Raw genomic sequence first — 21,929 nt, 5'->3', positions numbered from 1 at the left:
TTCTCAGGATGGCCCGAAGCCTATCCAGTAACAAACATGACTGCCAGAGTGACTGTTAAGAGACTGATGACTGAAGTAGTCTGCAGATATGGGGTCCCAGAGGTAATTGAGAGTGACCAAGGACCTGCGTTCACTGCAGCACTGACTAAGGAACTATGGACACTGGTGGGAGCGGATTTGGGTTTACATACTCCATATCACCCTCAGAGCAGTGGGAAAGTAGAAAGATTGAATGGCACCTTGAAAAATAAAATACTGAAAGCCAGTCAGGAGGTCAGACTTCCTTGGACAGACATTTTGCCCATTGCCTTATACTCAGTCAGAAACACTCCAAGGGGTCCCACTAAACTCACACCATACGAGATTCTTTTTGGGGGGCCTCCAAGATTGGGTCAATATTTTCCACAACAGCTAGCCTTGGGAAGTGATACTCTTGTAAATTCTGTAATTGTTGTTAATTGTTGTTACTAAAGAACTGTCAGTAACACATGTACGAGTTTTATCATCCATTCCAGGTCCAGATTCCAGTGAAGGTACCCATACTTTCTAACCTGGTGACTACATGCTGGTAAAGAAGTGCATCAGAAAAGACATTCCTGGAGTCGAGATTTAAGGGTCCCTACCAAGTGCTCCTGACTACTCCTACTTCGGTCAGGATTGCTGAGCGCCTCCTGGATCCATCTCTCACATTGTAAACTTCTTAGACAGGTAGGGACAGAGTAGGATCTGACCTGCTTGTCAAAGTCCAGCTACAAAGGGAGGTTTTCCACAAGGGAAAACTTGTCTCAAACTGGTGAAAACTCCAATTCCCCCTCCCGGGCAAGACGGTCAGATCTAGGATGTGTACAACAGGGTTAGTCACACATGTGTATTTTACTCTAAGTAACCATGGAGATGGGAGATTGGAGAGTAATAGATCCAGCAGGTTGGGAAGTCCCGAGGACACTGGTAACACGCTCCGATATACCTCCGCAGTATACCCATAATCGGTCACACATTCTCTGGTGTCTATAGCATCCATATTGTCATGAAGCCTCTGATGTCATAATAACACTTAACATCGATGGGTTAGGGAACCACGGTGGGATCAAGATAAAAGAAAAGGTTAATAAAGTATTTAGGGGGGACTGTTGAGGAGAGCCATAAGATCAAATACTTAATTAACCTCAACACATAAGGTAATTGAGAGAAGTAACCCATAACATGTATTGTTTAACCTTACATAAGTTTTCCTCAGACAAAGTAAGACACTTAAGATGGCTGCCATCTCCTATACCAGAGCCATGCGGTCTGGTATCCAAGATGAACAATTTAGACACTGAAGATGGCTGCCATTTCCTGTTTTAGCAGACCATGCGGTCTGGTATCCAAGATGACGCCCACCCAGATGACCTCATGGATCCACCCACAGTGACGCCCACCTTGATGACCTCACGGACCAACCCACCTTGATGACCTCATGGATCCGCCCATGGACTTGCTCATGCCCAACCCACTAACCAATGGAATACATCCGATCACTCCCATTTTAGAGCTAACCGAGCCCCCTTACAGGAGATATATAACATTGTGTTTGACTAATAAATTCCTTCTTGGAGCTGAGCCACACATTGATCAAGGAGAGTTACAGCTGACTGTGTCTGGTGTATTTCTTTAGTGCACATGATCAATATCCATTAGGCCAGGAGTAGGCAACTAGAGAATTGAACATTTATATTAATTGTTCAACCCTAATAATCTTACACATTAATCAAAGTCGGCTGAACCCATCAATATCGATGGGATTGTCCCACAGCCTAATGTATATTGGAGCCTCCAAACTTTTTTGGTGTTCTGCCTCACACAACCCTATAAGGTGAGCGGTTCTACTTATCTATTATCACCCTTTTGACTGGATCAGACCCCATTGCACCTCTTTCTAGTATATGAATACATTGTTATTTTTGTATAAATCACCTTTTTTTTTACTGTTGAGCTGTAGAGTAGATCTAAAAGAACGCATTGATGCACTGAGAAATGATGATTATAGTTTACCACGGTTCTTGTAAAAGAACAAAGCAGTCAGTATAAAAACATATATTTATAGCAATGTAATAATCTGTATGCTGCTCACAAAGCTTAAGGAAATAAATTGACTCCCAGTTCATATATCCAGTAATCATACGTTTTGGATCGGATCCGGTATCATTTCCAAATTGGGGAGAATCCCAAATAAACCCTCACTAGAAGACCATAAAATGTAATTTTTATTTCTATTATAATAAAATATACACAAAGAGTATAAAACTTTTTGTCCCTGTTCTGTCTCAGAAGTCTGCAGTTATTTATATATACAGTATATACCGTATATCCCTCCATTGTTTTTGTTATATGGATCGGATACAAAAAAACAAAAAGAAAAATTAATCATTTGAAAAACTGATGAACTTTAATACAGACCTGTTCACACTGCTGCAGGATCTGTTTGTTAAATTAATGAGATTAATCAATTGTTTGGCGGATGGTACGTATAATCCAGCAAGAAACTGTGACCTTGTAGTAAAATATAGCTTTTAACATAAGAACGTCATCAGTAGTGCTCCACCATAACAGAACAGAGCACACAATGCAGTGTTAGGGTCAACACGTTTCGACTTGCGTCTTAATCATGGTTTTTTTCAGCTGTACAAAAATTTACGCATACAACTTTTTTTTTACCCGGTTAAAAATCTGATTGCAACTTGTTAAATATTAATTATTAATTTCATTATTCTTATTCTGAATTCTGTACTGAGCACATTGCCTCTCGCTGACATTACAAAAGCTATTCCTGTATATGTGGCTCAGAGTATAAGTTAACACCATATAGAGAGAACACGTGATCTGTGTGACACATTTATAAACACAGCTCTTAAGGTACCTTCACACTAAACGACTTTGCAACGATAACGATAGAAATCCGTGACGTTGCAGCGTCCTGGATAGCGATATCGTTGTGTTTGACACGCAGCAGCGATCAGGATCCTGCTGTGATATCGCTGGTCATTGCTGAAAGTCCAGAACTTTATTTGGTCGTCAGATCGGCGTGTATCGTTGTGTTTGACAGCAAAAGCAACGATGCCAGCAATGTTTTACAGTGGTAACCAGGGTAAATATCGGGTTACTAAGCGCAGGGCCGCGCTTAGTAACCCGATGCTTACCCTGGTTACCATTGTAAATGTAAAAAAAAAACAGTACATACTCACCTTCTGATGTCCGTCAGGTCCCTGGCCGTCTGCTTCCCGCACTGACTGTGAGCGCCGGCCGGCCGTAAAGCACAGCACAGCGGTGACGTCACAGCTGTGCTTTGCTTTTACTTTACGGCCGGCCGGAGCTCACAGTCAGTGCGGGAAGCAGACGGCCAGGGACCTGACGGACATCAGAAGGTGAGTATGTACTGTTTTTTTTTTACATTTACAATGGTAACCAGGGTAAACATCGGGTTACTAAGCGCGGCCCTGCGCTTAGTAACCCGATGTTTACCCTGGTTACCCGGGGACTTCGGCATCGTTGGTCGCTGGAGAGCTGTCTGTGTGACAGCTCTCCAGCGACCACACAGCGACGCTGCAGCGATCGGCATCGTTGTCGATATCGCTACAGCGTCGCTTAATGTGACGGTACCTTTAGGAGGGGCGGGGCTTGTCACGTGGGAGCTGTCACCTCCTAGCTTCACCATCATTCTCTATGGACATCATACAAGTCACACAAGGAAGGAACAGCTGATAGCCATGATTTTACTCCATGAAAGAAATATGACTTCTATTCCATCTCAGAAACGAAGAGGAACAAGTGCTGATATTTAAAAATGGACAATCTGTTCGTAACTATTTCATCTATTTTTATGTTTTGCTGCAATGTGGTTTTTCTGTGGACAATTCAATAAACCATTACATTTTTTATGAGAATATCATGTCATTTTTTCTTTAAGAGTAACACACCTGGTGAATAGTCTTGATTAAATAAATGTGCAAAATAAACATATTTAACACTTGCCAAGCCAGCCAGTTTTGATTTTTTGTGCTATTTTTGCGTGAATTTCCTTCACCTTGCACACGGGGGAAGAGAGAAGAGCTTCGCTAGATGTTGTGCAAGTTTTCAGGAATTCCACTACAAAACTTCAAGTCACAAAGATCTCACAGAACCTGAGTAAGGAAACTTAACAGTTGCCAGATGGATTGACAAGTAGTAGGAGTACTACAAGTGCCAGACGTGCGGAAGACAGACGTGCTGATGACCAGAGCCCAGCGTTGTCTAACAAAGGAACTACAAGCTGAGATATTTCAAGGTAAGAAAAATGGATTTAATTAATACGTATTCTAAGTCAAGTCAGACGGAATTTGTAAGTTTGTACAAATCTAGCTTAGAAATATTTTGGCTTAGCTTATTTGCAGAATGCAATATAGCAAATCTAAAGATAGATTCTAAGCTAATATCTAGAAAAAAAGAGAGCAACTGAAAAATATATTACATATGGTTAACGTATTTCACAAGTTTGTGTCAGAAAAATCCAAAAACGACCGTGTAAAAATAGTACCAGTTGATACTAATGATGTTCCCAAGATTAACTGTAATGTGGAGAGTGAACAAGCTGTGACGCACGTGTCTGTAATGGCCACTCAAGGTGACCTTGAGTTTCATGATGAAAAACAAGATGGAGGAAATGCAGGAGACATGACAACTGACAAAGATGATGTACAAGAAACAAATGTACAAGGGCCACTAAAAATAGAAGACGACTCAGAAGTCCAACTTCAAACTAAATCTAGAAAAATCTTGTTAAAATTAAGCAAAATCATTCCTGCATATGATGACAAAATCCATGTGTGCAGAAATTCAGAGATATTTGAGAGTTTTGCTGAAAAGTTTGATTTGACTAATGAGGAGAAAAATCAGTTGTTTAAAATGTGGCTTCCAGTAACTTTTTCCAGAAGGTTCTCATTAAAAATGCAGAATGATGAGTTCCATGAAGAAATGACTGATATAGAAAGATTGAAAATTTTGATATTCTGTGGAATAAAAGAAAATCATCCAGATATTGATACTCTTCTAAAATTGAAGATTGGCGGAAAGAATGTACTTTTACATTCATGTCCATATTTGTAAGGTTGTACAAAACTGTCATTACAAATTTCAATAAACAATCAATGATAAATTGTTTTGTAAACAAATTTGGATTCCTAAATTCTGCATCTCGTGTTATTGCGTCACAAAAATATTCTTTATTTGAATGTGCGCAATCCCTTGATTTTTCTAGAAAACATGAGAATTTTTGAGAAGGAAAACAAATTATACTAAGTTTTTGAAAACTAATAACATAATTAAATGTTATCAGAAGCCAAAATCAAAATCTCCAAAACTGACCCAAAATCACATCTATAAAGTACTAAGAAAATTACATATTTGTTATAAACCCTGAACACTTCATTATCACAGCTCTTAAAAAAATCCATAAGTCTAAAAATGGCAATTTTAAATAGAGGTTTTCAACAAATTATCGACAGAGAGGTAAATTTTGGTTTAGGAATTTGCTAGAAATGTAATTATATTATATGATGTGTAAATGAGTTATACAATGTATTATTTATTAATATGTAATTATTTTATACAACATAATTCTGCAGATATACACTATGTTCCAAATTATTATGCAAATTAAATTATCGGATTTTCCTAAATGGTTGGTGCAAATGACAGTCAGTCTAATAAAAGTAATCACCCATTAGAGTATACATCGAATTTTATTGAAGAAACCTCCCAATGATAACAGTATAATCTCCAAAATGAATAAAAACTCAAAATGCACTGTTCCAAATTATTAGGCACAGTAGAATTTCTAAACATTTGATATGTTTTAAAGAACTGAAAATGCTCATTTGTGGAATTTGCAGCATTAGGAGGTCACATTCACTGAACAAAAAGGCTATTTAACGCCAAAACATCCTAACAGGCCAAGTTACATGTTCACATAGGAACCCTTCTTTGATATCACTTTCACAATTCTTGCATCCTTTGAACTTGTGAGTTTTTGAAGAGTTTCTGCTTGTATTTCATTGCATGAAGTCAGAATAGCCTCCCAGAGCTGCTGTTTTGATGTGAACTGCCTCCCACCCTCACAGATCTTTTGCTTTATGACACTCCAAAGGTTCTCTATACGGTTGAGGTCAGGGGAAGATGGTGGCCCCACCATGAGTTTATCTCCTTTTATGCCCATAGCAGCCAATGACTCAGAGGTATTCTTTGCAGCATGAGATGGTGCATTGTCATGCATGAAGATGATTTTGCTACTGAAGGCACATTTCTGCTTTTTATACCATGGAGGAAAGTTGTCAGTCAGAAACTCTATTTACTTTGCAGAGGTCATTTTCGCACCTTCAGGAACCTTAAAGGGCCCCACCAGCTGTTTCCTCCATGATTCCGGCCCAAAACATGACTCTTCCACCTCCTTGCTGACGTTGCAGCCTTGTTGGGACATGGTGGCCATCCACCAACCATCCACTACTCCATCCATCTGGACCATCCAGGGTTGCTCAACACTTATCAGTAAACAAGACTGGAAATTAGTCTTCATGTATGTCTGGGCCCAATACAACCCTTTCTGCTTGCAAACACTGTTTAAGGGTGGCCGAATAGTAGGTTCATGCACCACAGCAAGCCTTTGAAGGAGCCTACATCTTGAGGTTCGAGGAACTCCAGAGGCACCAGCAGCTTCAAATATCTGTTTGCTGCTTTGTAATGGCTTTTTAGCAGCTGCTCTCTTAATCCGATGAACTTGCCTGTCAGAAATCTTCCTCATTATGGCTTTATCAGCACAAACACATTTGTGCTCAGACACAGCCACAAATCTCTTAACAGTACGATGATCATGCTTAAGTTTTCGGGAAATTTCTAATGTTTTCATCCCTTCACCAAGGCATTGCACTATTTGATGCTTTTCAGCAGCAGAGAGATCCTTTTTCTTTCCCATGTTACTTGAAAACTGTGACCTGCTTAATAATGTGGAACATCATTTTTAAGTAGTTTTCCTTTAATTAGAATCACTTGGAAAACCAATTATCACATGTGTTTAAGATTGATTTCAGTGATCCATTGAGCCCTGAGACACAATACCATCCATGAGTTTGAAAAACAAAACAATTACATCTTTATGACACTTAAATCCAATTTGCTTAATAATTTGGAACACAGTGTATATATATATATTAATATAGTATACAGAAAATACTGTAGCATATTTGTATAAGCAGATATTATATTAACTGTTATTTTTATATGTATAGTGAAATAATTAAAATTTAATCCAGTAATAATATTTAGAATTACATTAAGTACATATATTAAATATATACATATGTATAAGGCTACATTCACATTTGCGTTGTTGGGCGCAGCGTCGGCGATGCAACGAACAACGCATGTACACAACGCAGCATTTTGCGACGCATGCGTTGTCATAAGATAATAAAGATCAGGAGTTTCGGAGCAGGGAAAACGCTACAAGTAGCGTCCTCTGCGCCCTGTCTTGTGCGTCAATATGACGCATGCGTCATAAAACGCATTACAACGCATACTGGCGCATGTCCATGCTCGCCCCATGTTAAAGATAGGGGCGCATGACGCATGTGTCGGTATCGGTCGACGACGCTGCGCCCAACAACGCAAATGTGAACGTAGCCTAAGATATTTAAATTATTTTGTTTTTAAATAAATATGAAACTAACCTTTATCTTTTATTTTTCCTTAGAGTTTTCATTTCAAAGCAGGAATTGAAAAAAAAAAAAAAAAACCTCTTACGTGGATTTATGTCTTTATTTACATAGGAAGTTATAATAACTGCATGATTATATATTTATATATTTAACACTTAAAAGAAATAATACATAACAAAATCTAAAATTTGTGTACTGTAATTTTTTCCTGTAACAATCTAAAACTTGTTTTTTCCTTTGCATGGTAAATATATATTTACTGCATGGCATGTCACAACAGGTGTTTAAAGTTTTGAAGCTCCTCAGCCTTTACAAGTCAAATGGATTCAGTTGCAGGCCTGTACCAAATATAGCTGTAGAACAAATGCTCAAGTTTCTTAAGGATGAGTCCTATCTATAGGTTAGAACAAAGTGTTAGGTAATGTATATTTGGGGAATATTCAAAGAAATATAAAAATATTAAATTTAATAGTTTACAATGCGCATTGATAATTAGGATGCAATATTTTGGGTTAATATACATGTATTATTATTCTTTGTATGTGAAATATGTAGTTTCAACTTCTATGTGTGTCACAGTCTGAGTGGCAGATGACAGATAAGTGTATGAGCAGCTGCTAAGAGTGAATAACGAGGAAAGTTTGATGTGTATGTACAGTATGACAGAGGCATCATAGTGTTCTATGAAATATTATTTCTATATTTCTTTAGTAATTATTATTTCTTGATTTAGTTAATAGTTAATAAGTGCAATCACACATCAATATGGTTTATCAAGAAAATCTACATTTAGAACAACATTTTTCCTAATGATAATTTTATGGTATTCAGTGTTTTTTTTAATGGTTACATAGATGGGTACATATCTTCAAACAAATATATGACACAAGCTGATATGACAGTTATAAAAATGATTATTTTTAATTTTGGTTTTTACAAATTATTTTTTTCATAAAATAATATTTTTTTATATTAAGGGGGAAATGTGTTTTTGATCTTGATTACATCATCGCATTTCATCAATACCTCTTCACACATTTTAATAAAGAAAAATATTAATAAGGTATTATTGGGTATAATAACATTAAGTATTATAAAAGTCATTTTTTACTCTAATGAAGGGTATTATATGCAAAGTTGCATAATTTCAATGTTTTGGTACTACAAGGTTATGACAAATACAAAAACATGTAGGCAATGGAAATATTAAGGGAATGTGTTATTGAAACATAACCTCTGCATTTATCATCAACATATAAAGGCCTTATTTTTAGTTTTATTCTCATTTTTATTTTTCATTTTTAATTTTTTCTTATTTCATTTTTCTTAATTTTTATTCTTTTATCTCAAGAAAAAAATCAATATTTAATAAAGTAATATCTAGCACAAGAATATTGCTTTATTAAATATAGTGATCATATGGTTTCATTATATAAGAAATGTTTCAATTCTGAGTTAAATACAACAATTCTTTTACTCATTCATTTATTCATATATATTTTTATTTTGGTTCATGGCTATACATTCTTACATATTATTGGTCAACTAAATATAGTTTATTAATAAAGTTTTAGTAATAAAAATGAAACACTTGTTACATAAAAGACACACTGACATCTATGGGTTCAAAAAGAAATTACACCTATTACATAAAAATGTCCTATCACATGAAGAATATGGTTAATAATGTATTATCATTTATTATTATTATTTTATTTTTCCAAATATGAATTTCATATTGATATTCTGATAATAATTATATAGATATTATTGATTGCTATGGTACGCAGTGATATTATAAGTGAGGTAAATTACCAGATTTGGTATAGAATAGGGAATGAAGACTTCAATCAAGATACTGAAGTTACGTTAATACAGACTTTTCATATTTCTAAATTCAGTTGATTCTTAAAAGTTGCAAGAAGAAAAAGCCGTTATCCAGAAGTTCCACAAGGTAACAATGCTATGATTTCTGAGTAATAATAGACTGTGTCAATTGCAATTCATGTCACCACTGACAACTACAACTGCAGCATCCATCACTGACAACTATGAGTACAGTATCTAAACTGACAACCACAATTGCAGAGGACGATGATCCTATGATGCTAAGATGAACTGTGTTATTACGTTTTTATCATGTTCCAGTGGTTTCCTATCACCTATAAGACTTCCATGAAAGCTGGTGAACAATCAGGTAATTGTCAGGACACTACAACCCTGACATGTGTCCTGTGCATTAAGGACTGGTTATGGTGCTATGTTTAGCAAGGAAGAGTCAATTTAACCATTGCTGTGCTGATTAAAGACGTCACATCTGTTCCAAGATCAATGCGGATGATAAGGAAGGATTTCAAATGATTTTCAAGGAGAGACAATGTAAGTCCAAGTGTGTCCAGGTGACACTGCACAGATATTAACCCCTTCCCGACCCATGACGCCACGTAGGCGTCATGAAAACCCGTGCCAATCCGACCCATGACGCCTATGTGGCGTCATGGAATGATCGCGTCCCTGCAGATCGGGTGAAGGGGTTAACTCCTATTTTACCCGATCTGCAGGGAGAGGGGGAGTGGTACTTCAGCCCAGGGGGGGTGGCTTCACCCCCCCGTGGCTACGATCGCTCTGATTGGCTGTTGAAAGTGAAACTGCCAATCAGAGCGATTTGTAATATTTCACCTAAAAAAATGGTGAAATATTACAATCCAGCCATGGCCGATGCTGCAATATCATCGGCCATGGCTGGAAATACTGAAGTACCCCCCCCCACGCCCACCGATCGCCCCCCCCGTCCTCTGTTATGGGGTCCGGTCCCCTCCGTCCGCCTGCCGGCTCCCCCGTCCTCCTGTCCGCTCCCTCCTTGCCCAGACCCACCCCCCCTGTGCTCCGTTCCCCCCCCCCGTGCTCCGATCCACCCCCCCACCACCCCTTCATACTTACCGATCCTCCCGGTGTCCGTCCGTCTCCTCGCTGGGCGCCGCCATGTTGGAAAATGGCGGGCGCATGCTCAGTGCGCCCGCCGAATCTGCCAGTCGGCAGATTCCTTACAGGTACATTTTGATCGCTGTGGTAGGTTCTATCACAGCGATCAAAATAAAAAAATAATAAATAACCCCCCCCCCCCTTTATCACCCCCATAGGGACAATAATAAAATAAAGAATTTTTTTTTTTTTTTTTTTTTTCCCTCTAGGGTTAGGATTAGAACTAGGGTTAGAACTAGGGGTAGGGTTAGGGGTAGGGTTAGGGTTACGGGTAGGGTAATTAGGGGTAGGGTTATGGCATGTGCACACAGAGCGGATCGGCCGTGGATCCGCAGCGGATCGGCCGCGGATCCGCAGCGGATCGGCAGCGGATCGGACGCGGATCCGCAGCGGATCGGCCGCGGATCCGCAGCGGATCGGCAGCGGATCCGCAGCGGATTGGCAGCGGATCCGCAGCGGATGGGCCGCGGATCGGCAGCGGATCCGCAGCGGATCGGCCGCGGATCCGCAGCGGATCGGCAGCGGATTGGCAGCGGATCCGCAGCGGATCGGCCGCGGATCCGCAGCGGATCGGCAGCGGATCCGCAGCGGATCGGCAGCGGATCCGCAGCGGATTGGCAGCGGATCCGCAGCGGATGGGCCGCGGATCGGCAGCGGATCCGCAGCGGATTGGCAGCGGATCCGCAGCGGATTGGCCGCGGATCCGCAGCGGATTGGCCTCGGATCCGCAGCGGATTGGCCGCTGCGAATTCGAAGCAGTTTTCCATCAGGTTTACAGTACCATGTACACCTAAGGAAAACCAAATCCGCTGTGCCCATGGTGCGGAAAATTCCGTGCAGAAACGCTGCGTTGTATTTTCCGCAGCATGTCAATTCTTTGTGCGGATTCCGCAACGTTTTACACCTGTTCCTCAATAGGAATCCGCAGGTGAAATCCGCACAAAAAAACACTGGAAATCTGCTGTAAATCCGCAGGTAAAACGCAGTGCCTTTTACCTGCAGATTTTTCAAAAATCGTGCGGAAAAATCTCACACGAATTCGCAACGTGGGCACATAGCCTTAGGGTTAGGGTTGGAATTAGAGTTAGGGTTGGAATTAGGGCTAGGGTTTGAAATAGGGTTAAGATTAGGCTTGTGGTTAGGGTTACGGATAGGGTTAGGGGTGTGTTGGGGTTACAGTTGTGGTTAGGGTTGGGATTAGGGCTACGGTTGGGATTAGGGTTAGGATTAGGGTTGGAATTAGGGTTACGGGTGTGTTGCGGTTAGGGTTGTGGTTAGGGGTGTGTTGGGGTTAGGTTTGTGATTAGGGTTATGGCTACAGTTGGGATTAGGATTAGGGGTGTGTTGGGGTTAGTGTTGAAGTTAGAATTGAGGGGTTTCCACTGTTTAGGCACATCAGGGGTCTCCAAACGCAACATGGCGCCACCATTGATTCCAGCCAATCTTGCATTCAAAAAGTCAAATGGTGCTCCCTCCCTTCCAAGCCCCGACGTGCGCCCAAACAGTGGTTTACCCCCACATTTGGGGTACCAGCGTACTCAGGACAAACTGGGCAACAACTGTTGGGGTCCAATTTCTCCTGTTACCCTTGCAAAAATAAAAAATTACTTGCTAAAACATAATTTTTGAGGAAAGAACAATTATTTTTTATTTTCACGGCTCTGCGTTATAAACTTCTGTGAAGCACTTGGGGGTTGAAAGTGCTCACCACACATCTAGATAAGTTCCTTCGGGGGTCTAGTTTCCAAAATGGGGTCACTTGTGGGGTGTTTCTACTGTTTAGGCACATCAGGGGCTCTGCAAATGCAATGTGACGCCCGCAGACCATTCCATCAAAGTCTGCATTTCAAATGTCACTACTTCCCTTCCGAGCCCTGACGTGCGCCCAAACAGTGGTTTACCCCCACATATGGGGTATCAGCATACTCACAACAAACTGGGCAACAAATATTGGGGTCCAAATTCTCCTGTTACCCTTGTGAAAATAAAAAATTGCTTGCTAAAACATCTTTTTTGAGGAAAGAAAAATGATTTTTTATTTTCACGGCTCTGCGTTGTAAACTTCTGTGAAGCACTTGGGGGTTGAACGTGCTCACCACACATCTAGATAAGTTCCTTCGGGGGTCTAGTTTCCAAAATGGGGTCACTTGTGGGGTGTTTCTACTGTTTAGGCACATCAGGGGCTCTGCAAATGCAATGTGACGCCCGCAGACCATTCCATCAAAGTCTGCATTTCAAATGTCACTACTTCCCTTCCGAGCCCTGACGTGCGCCCAAACAGTGGTTTACCCCCACATATGGGGTATCAGCATACTCACAACAAACTGGGCAACAAATATTGGGGTCCAAATTCTCCTGTTACCCTTGTGAAAATAAAAAATTGTTTGCTAAAACATCTTTTTTGAGGAAAGAAAAATGATTTTTTATTTTCACGGCTCTGCGTTGTAAACTTCTGTGAAGCACTTGGGGGTTGAACGTGCTCACCACACATCTAGATAAGTTCCTTGGGGCGTCTAGTTTCCAAAATGGGGTCACTTGTGGGGGGTTTCTACTGTTTAGGCATATCAGGGGCTCTGCAAACGTAACATGATGCCCGCAGACCATTCCATCAAAGTCTGCATTCCAAAACGTCACTACTTCCCTTCCGAGCCCCGGCATGTGCCCAAACAGTGGTTTACCCCCACATATGGGGTATCAGCGTACTCAGGAGAAACTGGACAACAACTTTTGGGGTCCAATTTCTCCTGTTAGTCTTGCAAAAATAAAAAATTCTGGGCTAAAAAAATATTTTTGAGGAAAGGAAACACATTTATTATTTTCACGGCTCTGCGTTATAAACTTCTGTGAAGCATTTGGGGGTTCAAAGTGCTCACCACACATCTAGATAAGTTCCCTTGGGGGTCTAGTTTCCAAAATGGAGTCACTTGTGGGGAGTTCCTACTGTTTAGGCACATCAGGGGCTCTGCAAACGCAACCTGATGCCCGCAGAGCATTCCATCAAAGTCTGCATTTCAAAACATCACTACTTCCCTTCCGAACCCCGACGTGTGCCAAAACAGTGGTTTACCCCCACATATGGGGTATCAGCGTACTCAGGAGAAACTGGTCAACAACTTTTGGGGTCCAATTTCTCCTGTTACTCTTGCAAAAATAAAAAAATTCTGGGCTAAAAAATATTTTTGAGGAAAGGAAACACATTTTTTATTTTCACGGCTCTGCGTTATAAACTTCTGTGAAGCACTTGGGGGTTCAAAGTGCTCACCACACATCTAGATTAGTTCCTTGGGAGGTCTAGTTTCCAAAATGGGGTCACTTGTGCGGGAGCTCCAATGTTTAGGCACACAGGGGCTCTCCAAACGCGACATGGTGTCCGCTAATGATTGGAGCTAATTTTCCATTCAAAAAGCCAAATGGCGTGCCTTCCCTTCCGAGCCCTGCCGTGCGCCCAAACAGTGGTTTACCCCCACATATGGGGTATCACCGTACTCAGGACAAACTGGACAACAAAATTTGGGGTCCAATTTCTCCTATTACCCTTGGGAAAATAAAAAATTCTGGGCTAAAAATCATTTTTGAGGAAAGAAAAATTATTTTTTTATTTTCACGGCTCTGCGTTATAAACTTCTGTGAAGCACCTGGGGGTTCTAAGTGCTCACTATGCATCTAGATAAGTTCCTTGGGGGGTCTAGTTTCCAAAATGGGGTCACTTGTAGGGGAGCTCCAATGTTTAGGCACACAGGGGCTCTCCAAACGCGACATGGTGTCCGCTAACGATTGGAGCTAATTTTCCATTCAAAAAGTCAAATGGCACGCCTCCCCTTCCGAGCCTTGCCATGCACCCAAACAGTGGTTTACCCCCACATATGAGGTATCGGCATACTCAGGAGAAATTGCCCAACAAATTTTAGGATCCATTTTATCCTGTTGCCCATGTGAAAATGAAAGAATTGAGGCTAAAAGAAATTTTGTGTGAAAAAAAAGTACTTTTTCATTTTTGCGGATCAATTTGTGAAGCACCTGGGGGTTTAAAGTGCTCACTATGCCTCTAGATGAGTTCCTTGGGGGGTCTAGTTTCCAAAATGGGGTCACTTGTGGAGGAGCTCCAATGTTTAGGCACACAGGGGCTTTCCAAACGCGACATGGTGTCCGCTAACGATGGAGATAATTTTTCATTCAAAAAGTCAAATGGCGCTCCTTCCCTTCCGAGCCTTACCATGTGCCCAAACAGTGGTTTACCCCCACATGTGAGGTATTTGTGTACTCAGGAGAAATTGCCCAACAAAATTTAGGATCCATTTTATCCTGTTGCCCATGTGAAAATGAAAAAATTGAGGCTAAAATAATTTTTTTGTGAAAAAAAAGTACTTTTTCATTTTTACGGATCAATTTGTGAAGCACCTGGGGGTTTAAAGTGCTCACTATGCTTCTAGATAAGTTCCTTGGGGGGTCTAGTTTCCAAAATGGGGTCACTTGTGGGGGAGCTCCAATGTTTAGGCACACGGGGGCTCTCCAAACATGACATGGTGTCCGCTAAAGATTGGAGCCAATTTTTCATTCAAAAAGTCAAATGGCGCTCCTTCCCTTCCAAGCCCTGCCGTGCGCCCAAACAGTGGTTTACCCCCACATATGAGGTATCAGCGTACTCAGGACAAATTGGACAACAACGTTCGTGGTCCAGTTTCTCCTTTTACCGCTGGGAAAATAAAAAAATTGTTGCTAAAAGATCATTTTTGTGACTAAAAAGTTAAATGTTCATTTTTTACTTCCATGTTGCTTCTGCTGCTGTGAAACACCTGAAGGGTTAATAAACTTCTTGAATGTGGTTTTGAGCACCTTGAGGGGTGCAGTTTTTAGAATGGTGTCACTTTTGGGTATTTTCAGCCATATAGAACCCTCAAAATGACTTCAAATGTGAGGTGGTCCCTAAAAAAAATGGTTTTGTAAATTTTGTTGTAAAAATGAGAAATCACTGGTCAAATTTTAACCCTTATAACTTCCTAGCAAAAAAAAAAATTGTTTCCAAAATTGTGCTGATGTAAAGTAGACATGTGGGAAACGTTATTTATTAACTATTTTGTGTCACATAACTCTCTGGTTTAACAGAATAAAAATTCAAAATGTGAAAATTGCGAAATTTTCAAATTTTTTGCCAAATTTCCATTTTTTTCACAAATAAACTCAGAAATTATCGACCTAAATTTACCACTAACATGAAGCCCAATATGTCACGAAAAAACAATCTCAGAATCGCTAGGATCCGTTGAAGCGTTCCTGAGTTATTACCTCATAAAGGGACACTGGTCAGAATTTCAAAAAACGGCAAGGTCATTAAGGCCAAAATAGGCTGGGTCATGAAGGGGTTAAAGCTACATTTCAACTATGAACTTTGTTTTTTTATCAACATTTGAATTTATGGATTTTGATTGACACATGACAAACAGTCTCTATAATATCTACATGCTATCATCTATTTTAAAAGAATTATAATAAAGATTGTTTTAGAAGAACCAAGAAGAAGACATCAAGCTGAAGACTAGATGACATCAGACCTGAGATGCTTCAATTATGTATAGGGAAGTATAATTATATATTTTATATGAATATTAGTCACGAATTACCATAACATGAATTTATGTATCATTATGTTATTGAGTATGTATAATATTATTATTATTATTATTATTATTATTAATTACTATTATTATTTTTATATTATTATGAACATTAAATTATTTTGCCAAAGAAGAAGAAAAGAAGAAAGAAGATCTTAATATATTTACTTTGAGGGTTCCAATTAATGTGTCACCCTCAAAAGGGAGAATTGTTAAATATTAATTATTAATTTAATTATTCTTATTCTGAATTCTGTACTGAGCACATTGCCTCTCGCTGACATTACAAAAGCTATTTCTGTATATGTAGCTCAGAGTATAAGTTAACACCATATAGAGAGAACACGTGATCTGTGGGACACATTTATAAATACAGCTCTTAGGAGGAGGGGGGTTTGTCACGTGGGAGCCGTCACCTCCTGCCTTCACCATCATTCTCTATAGACATCAGACAAGTCACACAAGGAAGGAACAGCTGATAGCCATGATTTTACTCCATGAAAGAAATATGACTTCTATTCCATCTCAGTAACGAAGAGGAACAAGTGTTGATACTTACAAATGGACAATCTGTTCGTAACTATTTCATCTATTTTTATGTTTTGCTGCAATGTGGTTTTTCTGTGGACAATTCAATAAACCATTACATTTTTTATGAGAATATCATGACATTTTTTCTTTAAGAGTAACACACCTGGTGAATAGTCTTGATTAAATAAATGTGCAAAATAAGCATATTTAACACAACTGGATCGGTTAGTTGAAACACTGAAGTCAATGTGAACTGATCCATTTAAAGAGAACCTGTCAGGTCCCCCGTGTCCCCAGAACCACAAGCAGTTTGTGTCTGCATATATATATTCCCTGCCTAACAGTCCCTGCATTACATTACACACACAAACAGATCCTTAGAAAAGTATTTCTACAGTCCGTTCACGATATGTAAATGAGGCCTTTGACTAGTCGATGGGGCGTTAGTGTCCCCAGACTAGTTGGTCAAGTTAGCATTCGACCAAGCACTTGTGGGCTTTCTAGCACTATAGATACCGCGCGCATGTGTGCGGCTTCTTTCCCTAGCTGCATTGATCCTCTGAAGCCAGGTGTATGCATGCCAACTCCAGAGAAGCGCGCTGAGCATGATCGGAAGTCTTCTGCACTTCTGAGCATGTGCAGTGCGCTGAGAATGATCGGAAGTCTTCTGCACTTCTGAGCATGTGCAGTGCGCCTCTCTGGAACCGGAATGCATACACATGGCTTCAGAGGATCAATGCACTAGGTATGAATAATGCTGGGGATGATGTCGGCGCTTGTAAGTCACGTTATCACACCCACTGGAGCGGTACAGAGGTGCCACAGAATGATAACCCCTATTATGACGATGATGAGGATATTCAGCTTATCACTACAACAAAATGTTTGGGCTAGTGTAGATTTAGTGAAGGCACATAGTCCCTCACCCAATCATGAAGTCCTGCATGCTATATATTTCACATTTCTGAACAAAGCCAGTGCAGCTGCACTCCATACACTTAAGCCATGCTCCGAAGAAAATACTGTGTTTTTTTTCTAAACTTCTCTATTGCAGTCTACTTCTTCTCCTTGTATCTAATAATCCAACTAAGCAGATTGAACTAAAGTGTGGGGAATACTTCATTATACAGAGAATAAGGTGTCCCAGCTTGACAAAGTACTGTGTAAAAGCTGGCAAGAAGACCCTACAGGCAGTGGAAAAGCAATTGCAATGTTTTTGGGTGGAGAAATCGGTGGGTGGTGAATAAAGAAGTTTATTTAAGGTAAAAGTTTAATTTCATTAATGAATCCATATAAAACCAAATACAAAATCTCATTGGCCTAAAGTTTTTTTTAAGTAAGGACTAAAAAAATCCAATTATTACAGCAATGTTGGTTTTTAATAATAGATTAAGCTTCAGGTTAAGTATATTATTTTGAGCAAGTGTTCTAATAAAAATTTACATGTTTTATAGCTTTGCAGTTGTTTTGATGGGAAGGTAACCTATACACCCGGTATGATGAACTCCACTCCATGGGAGGCACACTGAAATTGTTTTAAACATAGCATACCAGATTCAAAAAGGAGCTGCGGGTGGCATACAAGAAAAAGTGATGAAAAACTAAAGAAAGACATAACAAATCGGATCTCACTGTGCCTATGATCTGCTGTACTTTTCATGCATGGTAAATATCAATTATCAACACCAAGCCAAATGTAGACATTTAAGGTAGAAATAGAAATAGAAATAGAAATACAATATTTTCACTAAAATCCTGGAAAACCCATAAAGAATCATATCAGAGCTCAGGCTTTAAATTATTTAATTCCCTTTAAAATTTTGTTTAGATTTTTTCCAGTGTAGATGATAATTAAAGGTTTTGTCCACCACAGGACAACCCCTTATTGTTAGCCTCAGGATGCTGCAGAAATAAAATTGAAATCTATACTTTTCTCCCAGACCAGCGGGGCCCGTCCAGTCTCCACAGTGAATCAGTGCCCACTGATCAGCTGCATTCTTCACAACTCTGTCCAAGTGAAAGAATAAATGTTTCATGTGCTTAAAGAAAAATGTGAAGACTGGTGGGGAGAAGTTGCATGAATTTCCTGAGCTTCCAGTTCCGTGGCATGGCGTTTGTTACCGGTCTGGTTTGACATCTTGCCTGTCCAGCTAAACATCATGCTCCAAATTATTATGCAAATTAAATTTTTCTTGGATTTTCCTAAATGGTCAGTGCAAATGACAGTCAGTCTAATAAAAGTCATCACTCATTAGAGTATACATCGGATTTTATTGAAGAAACCTCTCAATGATAGCAGTATAATCTCAAAAATAAATAAAAACCCAAAATGCACTGTTCCAAATTATTAGGTACAGTAGAATTTCTAAACATTTGATATGTTTTAAAGAACTGAAAATGCTCATTTGTGGAATTTGCAGCACTAGGAGGTCACATTCACTGAACAAAAAAGCTATTTAACTCCAAAACATCCTAACAGGCCAAGTTACATGTTAACATAGGAACCCTTCTTTGATATCACCTTCACAATTCTTGCATCCATTGAACTTGAGAGTTTTTGGAGAGTTTCTTCTTGCATTTCTTTGCATGAAGACAGAATAGCCTCCCAGAGCTGCTGTTTTGATGTGAACTGCCTCCCACCCTCATAGATCTTTTGCTTGATGATACTCCAAAGGTTCTCTATAGGGTTGAGGTCAAGGGAGGATGATGGCCACACCATGAGTTTCTGCTTTTTAGACCATGGAAGAAAGTTGTCAGTTAGAAACTCTATTTACTTTGCAGAGTTCATTTTCACACCTTCAGGAACCTTAAAAGGCCCTACCAGCTGTTTCCCCATGATTCCGGCCCAAAACATGACTCCTCCACCTCCTTGCGGACGTCGCAGCCTTGTTGGGACACGGTGGCCATCCACCAACCATCCACTACTCCATCCATCTGGACCATCCAGGGTTGCTCGACACTCATCAGTATACAAGACTGTTTGAAAATTAGTCTTCATGTATGTCTGGGCTGATTCTGCTTGTGAACACTGCTTAGAAGTGAAGAAACCTCCCAATGATAGCAGTATAATCTCAAAAATGAATAAAAACCCAAAATGCACTGTTCCAAATTATTAGGTACAGTAGAATTTCTAAACATTTGATATGTTTTAAAGAACTGAAAATGCTCATTTGTGGAATTTGTAGCACTAGGAGGTCACATTCACATTACAAAAAAGCTATTTAACTCCAAAACATCCTAACAGGCCAAGTTACATGTTAACATAGGAACCCTTCTTTGATATCACCTTCACAATTCTTGCATCCATTGAACTTGTGAGTTTTTGGAGAGTTTCTGCTTGCATTTCTTTGCATGAAGTCAGAATAGCCTCCCAGAGCTGCTGTTTTGATGTGAACTGCCTCCCACCCTCATAGATCTTTTGCTTGATGATACTCCAAAGGTTCTCTATAGGGTTGAGGTCAAGGGAGGATGATGGCCACACCATGAGTTTCTGCTTTTTAGACCATGGAAGAAAGTTGTCAGTTAGAAACTCTATTTACTTTGCAGAGTTCATTTTCACACCTTCAGGAACCTTAAAAGGCCCTACCAGCTGTTTCCCCATGATTCCGGCCCAAAATATGACTCCTCCACCTCCTTGCTGACGTCGCAGCCTTGTTGGGACACGGTGGCCATCCACCAACCATCCACTACTCCATCCATCTGGACCATCCAGGGTTGCTCGACACTCATCAGTATACAATACTGTTTGAAAATTAGTCTTCATGTATGTCTGGGCTGATTCTGCTTGTGAACACTGCTTAGGGGTGGCCGAATAGTAGGTATATGCACCCACAGCAAGCCTTTGAAGGATCCTACACCTTGAGGTTCGAGGGACTCCAGAGGCACCAGCAGCTTCAAATAACTGTTTGCAGCTTTGTAATGGTATTATGGCAGCTGCTCTCTTAATGAATTGGTCTGGCAGAAACCTTCCTCATTAAGCCTTTATCTGCATGAATTCTGTCTTTGCTGTTTCAGTCACAAATCTCTTCACAGTATGATGATCACTCAAGTTTTCGTGAAATATCTAATGTTTTCATACCTTGTCCAAGGCACTGCACTATTTAACGCTTTCCAGCAGCAGAGAGATCCTTTTTATTTCCCATATTGATTGAAACCTGTGGCCTGCTTAATAATGTTGAATATCTTTTTTAAGTAGTTTTCCTTTTTATTAGAATCACCTGGAAAACTAATTATCACGTGTTTAAGATTGATTTCAGTGATCCATTGAGCCCTGAGACACAATACCATCCATGAGTTTATTTGAAAAACAAAACAATTAAATCTTTATGACACTTAAATCCAATTTGCATAATAATTTGAAACATGAGTCAAATGCTGGTACAGTACCAGCATTTGACTCATTTTCCTCCTTTATTATCATATATGTTTGAGTCGTTTTGCTCTTTGAAATATGCAATTCAGCATATATATGCTACTATATACATGGTAACATTTTAGGAATAATATGTCTTGGGGACTATTCATTAAAATAATTTGAAACATGGTGTACATGAGCCAAGGATGGTAAAGAAATTTGCTCAGCTCTTGTCCGTCACCAGAGAGCACTGACCTAGGCCATGGACCGGAGTTGGTCATAGTGATCCACTCATCTCTAGTGAAGACCATAGTTTATCAGCCACCATTACAAGTATGATATGTTAGAACTCAGAATAGTGGCCATGTTTTTGCACAAGGTTGCCAATTTGGGGAAATGCTTTTTCATTCTCATTAAAAAATAACAATATTATATTTACAAAAAATTAAATAAAAAAATGAATAGAAGATCCCTGTTTACTCACAGAGATTCCATTTCAGGCCAGTTGTAGTTACACAGTTGCAAGGTGACCCCACTGGGATAAGGCCGCACCATTTCCCTTCTTCTCCAGTTGCCACATGTAACTTATGTTTACCCTGTGAAGATACACCAACAAAATGATGACATAAAGTTATGAAGTAGTAATACATATTACAGAATGTAACTGTTCCAACGTCATAGTTCTGCTGCTGCTGAGTTCAATCATCAGAATTTCAACTCCAACTG

The 21,929-nt window shown here is 39.8% G+C and overlaps 1 protein-coding gene across 11 annotated transcripts in view; it reads right to left on the bottom strand.

Moving 5' to 3' along the window:
• TPK1 (thiamin pyrophosphokinase 1) overlaps positions 1-21,929 on the bottom strand; it is an 854,031-nt gene that overhangs the window by 262,922 nt on the left and 569,180 nt on the right. For all 11 annotated transcript variants that reach the window (XM_077269139.1, XM_077269141.1, XM_077269138.1 and 8 more), the window contains one exon: positions 21,688-21,799. In XM_077269139.1, the coding sequence (XP_077125254.1) occupies positions 21,688-21,799 (112 nt within the window). The remainder of the gene's footprint in view (positions 1-21,687; positions 21,800-21,929) is intronic.

This window comes from Ranitomeya variabilis, chromosome 6, assembly GCF_051348905.1.
Source record: "Ranitomeya variabilis isolate aRanVar5 chromosome 6, aRanVar5.hap1, whole genome shotgun sequence".
In the NCBI taxonomy this organism is placed as follows: Eukaryota; Metazoa; Chordata; class Amphibia; order Anura; family Dendrobatidae; genus Ranitomeya; species Ranitomeya variabilis.
This window is presented reverse-complemented; position numbering and strand designations above follow the sequence as displayed.